The sequence below is a fragment of the Lethenteron reissneri genome, unplaced genomic scaffold (genome assembly GCF_015708825.2).
Source record: "Lethenteron reissneri isolate LAM-NWPU_2019-01 unplaced genomic scaffold, ASM1570882v1 scaffold_1611, whole genome shotgun sequence".
NCBI lineage: Eukaryota > Metazoa > Chordata > Hyperoartia > Petromyzontiformes > Petromyzontidae > Lethenteron > Lethenteron reissneri.
In genome coordinates, this window is record NW_026891346.1 from 766 (window position 1) to 8,637 (window position 7,872).

The following is a 7,872-nucleotide window of genomic DNA, read 5'->3' on the forward strand; positions in this document are numbered from 1 at the left end:
CATCTTCATCACCATCGTCGTCATCATCGTCATCATCATCGTCATCATCATCATCATGGTCATCATCATCGTCGTCATCATCATCGTCATCATGGTCATCATCGTCATCATCGTCATCATCGTCGTCATCATCGTCATCATCATCGTCATCATCATCATCATCGTCATCATCTTCATCATCATCGTCGTCATCATCGTCGTCATCATCATCATCATGGTCATTATCATCGTCATCATCGTCGTCATCATCGTCATTATCATCGTCATCATCGTCATCATCATCATCATGGTCATCATCGTCATCATCGTCATCATCGTCGTCATCATCGTCATCATCGTCATCATCATCATCATGGTCATCATCATCGTCATCGTCATCATCGTCGTCATCGTCGTCATCATCGTCATCGTCATCATCATCATGGTCATCATCATCATCATCATCGTCATCATCGTCGTCATCATCGTCATCGTCATCATCGTCATCATCGTCATCATCTTCATCATCATCGTCGTCATCATCGTCATCATCATCGTCGTCATCATCGTCGTCATCATCATCGTCATCATCGTCATCATCATCGTCATCATCATCATCATGGTCATCATCATCGTCGTCATCATCGTCGTCATCATCGTCGTCATCATCATCATCGTCGTCATCATCATCATCATGGTCATCGTCGTCATCATCGTCATCATCGTCGTCATCGTCGTCATCATCGTCATCATGGTCATCATCATCATCATGGTCAGGGTCATGGTCATGGTCATCGTCATCGTCATCGTCATCGTCATCATCATCGTCATCATCGTCGTCATCATCATCGTCGTCATCGCCGCGTCAGTGAACACTCGCGGTAGACTGTGATGAGGTTGTAGAGGAGGTGAGCGAGTGAGCGGGTGAATGAGCGGATGAGTGAATGAGTGAGTGAATGAGCGAGTGAATGAGCGGATGAGTGAGTGAATGAGTGAGTGAATGAGCGAGTGAATGAGCGGATGAGTGAATGAGTGAGTGAATGAGCGAGTGAATGAGCGGATGAGTGAGTGAATGAGTGAGTGAATGAGCGAGTGAATGAGCGGATGAGTGAATGAGTGAGTGAATGAGCGAGTGAATGAGCGAGTGAATGAGCGGATGAGTGAATGAGTGAGTGAATGAGTGAGTGAATGAGCGAGTGAATGAGCGGATGAGTGAATGAGTGAGTGAATGAGTGAGTGAATGAGCGAGTGAATGAGCGGAAATGAGTGAAGGAGTGAGTGATGCGTGAATGGTGAGTGAATGAGTGAGTGAATGAGCGAGTGAATGAGCGGATGAGTGAATGAGTGAGTGAATGAGTGAGTGAATGAGCGAGTGAATGAGCGGATGAGTGAGTGAATGAGTGAGTGAATGAGCGAGTGAATGAGCGGATGAGTGAATGAGTGAGTGAATGAGCGAGTGAATGAGCGGATGAGTGAATGAGTGAGTGAATGAGCGAGTGAATGAGCGGATGAGTGAATGAGTGAGTGAATGAGCGAGTGAATGAGCGGATGAGTGAATGAGTGAGTGAATGAGCGAGTGAATGAGCGGATGAGTGAGTGAATGAGTGAGTGAATGAGCGAGTCAATGAGCGGATGAGTGAGTGAATGAGTGAGTGAATGAGCGAGTCAATGAGCGAGTCAATGAGCGGATGAGCGAGTGAATGAGCGAGCGGGTGAGCGAGCGAGCGAGTGAATGAGCGGATGAGTGAATGAGTGAGTGAATGAGCGAGTGAATGAGCGGATGAGTGAGTGAATGAGTGAGTGAATGAGCGAGTCAATGAGCGGATGAGTGAATGAGTGAGTGAATGAGCGAGTGAATGAGCGAGTGAATGAGCGGATGAGTGAATGAGTGAGTGAATGAGTGAGTGAATGAGCGAGTGAATGAGCGGATGAGTGAGTGAATGAGTGAGTGAATGAGCGAGTGAATGAGCGGATGAGTGAGTGAATGAGTGAGTGAATGAGCGAGTGAATGAGCGGATGAGTGAATGAGTGAGTGAATGAGCGAGTGAATGAGCGAGTGAATGAGCGGATGAGTGAATGAGTGAGTGAATGAGTGAGTGAATGAGCGAGTGAATGAGCGGATGAGTGAATGAGTGAGTGAATGAGTGAGTGAATGAGCGAGTGAATGAGCGGATGAGTGAATGAGTGAGTGAATGAGTGAGTGAATGAGCGAGTGAATGAGCGGATGAGTGAATGAGTGAGTGAATGAGTGAGTGAATGAGCGAGTGAATGAGCGGATGAGTGAGGATGAATGGTTAGCGAGTGAATGAGCGTATGAGGTTAGTGAATGTAGTGAGTGAATGAGCGAGTGAATGAGCGGAGGAGTGAATGAGGTGAGTGATGAGCGAGTGAATGAGCGGATGAGTGAATGAGTGAGTGAAATGAGCGAGTGAATGAGCGGATGAGTGGAATGAGTGAGTGAATGAGCGAGTGAATGAGCGGATGAAAGTGAATGAAGTGAGTGAATGACGAGTGAATGAGCGGATGAGTGAGTGGATGAGTGAGGTGAATGAGCGAGTCAATGATCGGATGAGTGAGTGAATGAGTGAGTGAATGAGCGGTCAATGAGCGAGTCAAGTGAGCGGATGAGCGAGTGAATGAGCGAGCGTGTGAGCGAGCGAGCGAGTGAATGAGCGGAATGAGTGAATGAGTGAGTGAATGAGCGAGTGAATGATCGGATGAGTGAGTGAATGAGTGAGTGAATGAGCGAGTCAATGAAAGCGGATGAGTGAATGAGTGGAGTGAATGAGCGAGTGAATGAGCGAGTGAATGAGCTGATTGAGTGAATGAGTGAGTGATGGAGTGAGTGAGGACTGAGCGAGTGAATGAGCGGATGAGTGAGTGAATGAGTGAGTGAATGAGCGAGTGAATGAGCGGATGAGTGAGTGAATGAGTGAGTGAATGAGCGAGTGAATGAGCGGATGAGTGAATGAGTGAGTGAATGAGCGAGTGAATGAGCGAGTGAATGAGCGGATGAGTGAATGAGTGAGTGAATGAGTGAGTGAATGAGCGAGTGAATGAGCGGATGAGTGAATGAGTGAGTGAATGAGTGAGTGAATGAGCGGATGAGTGAATGAGTGAGTGAATGAGTGAGTGAATGAGCGAGTGAATGAGCGGATGAGTGAATGAGTGAGTGAATGAGTGAGTGAATGAGCGAGTGAATGAGCGGATGAGTGAGTGAATGAGTGAGTGAATGAGCGAGTGAATGAGCGGATGAGTGAATGAGTGAGTGAATGAGCGAGTGAATGAGCGGATGAGTGAATGAGTGAGTGAATGAGCGAGTGAATGAGCGGATGAGTGAATGAGTGAGTGAATGAGCGAGTGAATGAGCGGATGAGTGAATGAGTGAGTGAATGAGCGAGTGAATGAGCGGATGAGTGAGTGAATGAGTGAGTGAATGAGCGAGTCAATGAGCGGATGAGTGAGTGAATGAGTGAGTGAATGAGCGAGTCAATGAGCGAGTCAATGAGCGGATGAGCGAGTGAATGCGAGCGGGTGAGCGAGCGAGCGAGTGAATGAGCGGATGAGTGAATGATGAGTGAATGAGCGAGTGAATGAGCGGATGATGAGTGAATGAGTGAGTGAATGAGCGAGTCAATGAGCGGATGAGTGAATGAGTGAGTGAATGAGCGAGTGAATGAGCGAGTGAATGAGCGGATGAGTGAATGAGTGAGTGAATGAGTGAGTGAATGAGCGAGTGAATGAGCGGATGAGTGAATGAGTGAGTGAATGAGTGAGTGAATGAGCGAGTGAATGAGCGGATGAGTGAATGAGTGAGTGAATGAGTGAGTGAATGAGCGAGTGAATGAGCGGATGAGTGAATGAGTGAGTGAATGAGTGAGTGAATGAGCGAGTGAATGAGCGGATGAGTGAATGAGTGAGTGAATGAGCGAGTGAATGAGCGGATGAGTGAATGAGTGAGTGAATGACGAGTGAATGACGGATGAGTGAATGAGTGAGTGAATGAGCGAGTGAATGAGCGGATGAGTGAATGAGTGAGTGAATGAGCGAGTGAATGAGCGGATGATGAATGAGTGAGTGAATGAGCGAGTGAATGAGCGGATGATGAGTGAATGAGTGAGTGAATGAGCGAGTCAATGAGCGGATGAGTGAGTGAATGAGTGAGTGAATGAGCGAGTCAATGAGCGAGTCAATGAGCGGATGAGCGAGTGAATGAGCGAGCGGGTGAGCGAGCGAGCGAGTGAATGAGCGGATGAGTGAATGAGTGAGTGAATGAGCGAGTGAATGAGCGGATGAGTGAGTGAATGAGTGAGTGAATGAGCGAGTCAATGAGCGAGTCAATGAGCGAATGAGCGAGTGAATGAGCGAGCGAGCGAGCGGGCGAGCGAGTGAAGGAGCGGGCCGGCGAGTGAATGAGCGAGCGAGCGGGCGAGCGAGTGAAGGAGCGAGCGGGCGAGCAGGCGAGCGGGCGCTCACTCACGGTAGACTGTGATGAGGTTGTACAAGGCCCACGTGGCCCAGTGTTGGCTCACGGGAGACACCGACTGTGGAATGAGCCTCAGAATCGGCTCAAAAGACCTGCGGAGGCACGAAGACAAAGGTCCCCCGCGTAGCCTTAACAGGCGGTAGGGGGGAGGGCAAGTGCTGTGAGTGGTGAGCAGCAGCAGCAGCAGCTACAGCAGCTATGGTAGTGGTGGTGATGGTGGTAGTAGTGGTGATGGTGGTAGTAGTGGTGATGGTGGTAGTAGTGGTGATGGTGGTAGTAGTGGTGATGGTGGTGATGGTGGTTGTGGTGGTAGTAGTGGTGGTGGTGGTGATGGTGGTGGTCGTGGTAGTGGTGGTAGTGGTGATGGTGGTAGTAGTGGTGGTAGTGGTAGTGGTGGTAGTGGTGATGGTGGTAGTGGTGATGGTGGTAGTAGTGGTGGTAGTGGTGGTGGTAGTGGTGATGGTGGTAGTGGTGATGGTGGTGGTAGTGGTGGTGGTAGCGGTGACGATGGTAGTAGTGGTGATGGTGGTGGTAGTGGTGATGGTGGTAGTGGTGATGGTGGTAGTGGTGGTGGTAGTGGTGATGGTGGTGGGAGTGGTGGTGGTAGTGGTGATGGTGGTAGTGGTGGTGGTAGTGGTGATGGTGGTGGGAGTAGTGGTGGTAATGGTGATGGTGGTAGTAGTGGTGGTAATGGTGATGGTGGTAGTAGTGGTGGTGGTAGTGGTGATGGTGGTAGTAGTGGTGGTAGTGGTGATGGTGGTGATGGTGGTGGTGATGGTGGTGGTGATGGTGGTAGTAGTGGTGGTGGTAGTGGTGATGGTGGTAGTAGTGGTGGCAGTGGTGATGGTAGTGGTGGTAGTGGTGATGGTGGTAGTGATGGTAGTAGTGGTGATGGTGGTAGTGGTGATGGTGGTAGTAGTGGTGCTAGCGTTGACGGTGGTAGTAGCGGTAGTAGCAGTGCTGCTAGCGGAGTAGTGGTAGTAGCGGTAGTAGTGGTGATGGTGGTAGTAGCGGTGATGGTGGTAGTAGTGGTAGTAGTAGCAGTGCTGCTACTAGCGGAGTAGCGCCGTGACACCGCCAGCCCCACCGGTAGTTGATGTTGCGCCGCGAGCTGGCGTCCCAGCGCGCGATGGCGCTCCACATGCGCTGAGCCACCAGGTGGTAGTGGTGGTGGTGGTAGTGGTGGTAGTGGTGGTAGTGGTGATGGTAGTAGTGGTAGTGGTGGTGGTAGTGGTGGTGGTAGTAGTGGTAGTAGTGGTAGTAGTAGTGGTAGTAGTGGTAGTAGTGGTAGTAGTAGTGGTAGTGGTGGTAGTAGTGGTGGCCCCACCGGTAGTTGATGTTGCGTCGCGAACTGGCGTCCCAGCGCACGATGGCGCTCCACATGCGCTGAGCCACGAGGTGGTAGTGGTGGTGGTGGTAGTGGTGGTGGTGGTAGTGGTGGTTGTGGTGTTAGTGGTAGTGGTGGTGGTAGTGGTGGTAGTGCCGCCAGCCCCACCGGTAGTTGATGTTGCGCCGCGAGCTGGCGTCCCAGCGCGCGATGGCGCTCCACATGCGCTGTGCGACCAGGTGGCGCGGGGGCCGCACGTCGCCCCAAGCGCCCTCCCCGTCGTGCAGCATGTGCGCCAGCATGCCGCACGCGTTGTACGACACTTCTATGCCGTCCGCGTCACTCTCCAGCAGCTCGCTGCACGCACACACGCACGCACACACGCACGCACACACGCAGACACACACGCACACACGCACGCACACACGCAGACACGCACACACGCACGCACGCACACGCACGCACGGAGAGGGAGCGGGGAGAGAGAGCGAGAGAGTCTGTGTGTGTGTTGACACGTGTGTGTGTGTTGACACGTGTGTGTGTGTTGACACGTGTGTGTGTGTTGACACGTGTGTGTTTGTTTGTGTGTGTGTCACTGTGTGTGTCACTGTGTGAGTCACTGTGTGTGTGTGTGTCACTGTGTGTGTCACTGTGTGTGTCACTGTGTGAGTCATTGTGTGTGTGTGTGTCACTGTGTGTGTCACTGTGTGTGTCACTATGTGTGTCACTGTGTGTGTCACTGTGTGTGCGTCACGCACGAAGAGGGAGCGGGAGAGTCTGTGTGTGTGTTGACACGTGTGTGTCACTGTGTGTGTGTCACTGTGTGTGTCACTGTGTGTGTGTGTCACTGTGTGTGTGTTTGTGTGTGTGTGTCACTGTGTGTGTCACTGTGTGTGTGTGTCCGTGTGTGTCACTGTGTGTCTGTGTGTGCGTCACTGTGTGTGTGTCACTGTTTGTGTGTGTCACTGTGTGTGTCACTGTGTGTGTCACTGTGTGTGTGTGTGTCACTGTGTGTGTCACTGTGTGTGTCACTGTGTGTGCGTCACGCGAGGGAGCGGGAGAGTCTGTGTGTGTGTTGACACGTGTGTGTGTGTTTGTGTGTTTGTGTGTGTGTGTCCGTGTGTGTGTGTCCGTGTGTGTGTTTCCGTGTGTGTGTGTCATTGTGTGTGTGTCACTGTTTGTGTGTCACTGTGTGTGTGTCACTGTGTGTGTGTGTCCATGTGTGTGTGTGTCACTGTGTGTCACTGTGTGTGTCCGTGTGTGTGCGTAGGCGTGCGCGTGTGTTCACGTGTGTGTCTGTGTGTGCGTCACCTGAAGACGGTGACGAACTGCGTGTGTGTGTGTGTCTGTGTGAGTGTGTGTGTGTCTGTGTGTACGTGAGTGTGTGTGTGTACGTGAGTGTGTGTGTGTACGTGAGTATGTGTCTGTGTGTGTGTGTACGAGTGTGTGTACGTGTGTGTGTGTGTCTGTGTGTGTGTGTGAAAGTGTCTGTACGTGAGTGTGTGTACGAGTGTGTACGTGAGTGTGTACGTGTGTGTGTACGTGAGTGTGTGTACGAGTGTGTGTGTACGTGTGTGTGTGTGTACGTGTCTGTGTGTGTGTGTGTGTACGTGTGTGTGTGTCTGTGTGTACGAGTGTGTGTGTGTATGTGTGTACGTGTGTGTGTGTGTCTGTGTGTGTGTGTGTGTCTGTGTGTGTCTGTGTGTGTGTGTCTGTGTGTGTCTGTGTGTACATGTATGTGTGTACGTGAGTGTGTGTGTGTCTGTGTGTGTGTGTGTCTGTGTGTGTCTGTGTGTGTCTGTGTGTGTCTGTACGTGTGTGTGTGTGTCACCTGAAGACGGTGACGAACTGCGTGGTCATGAGGAAGGGCCGCAGGGACTTCACCTCGGCCACGTTACCCAGAAGGCCGAGCATGTTGCGGTGCAGCTCCTGCTTCCTGGGGAACTCCTGCGGGGGGCGGGGGGGGGGGGCGGCGAGGGGGGGGGGGGCGGGGGGCGGGGGGGCGGCGAGGGGGGGGGGGGGCGGCGGCGAGGGGGGGGGCGGGGGCGGGGGCGGCGAGGGGGGGGGGGGGGGGGGGGGG

At 52.0% G+C, this 7,872-nt stretch overlaps 1 protein-coding gene across 1 annotated transcript; it reads right to left on the reverse strand.

Moving 5' to 3' along the window:
• Positions 1–4,187: 4,187 nt before the first annotated feature.
• LOC133362773 (protein zer-1 homolog) lies at positions 4,188–7,739 on the reverse strand (the record flags this gene model as incomplete). Its single annotated transcript, XM_061581722.1, has 3 exons — positions 4,188–4,557; positions 5,961–6,149; positions 7,624–7,739. Coding segments are annotated over 3 exons (411 nt in total), but the record flags the coding sequence as incomplete, so codon positions are not given.
• Positions 7,740–7,872: the final 133 nt, after the last annotated feature.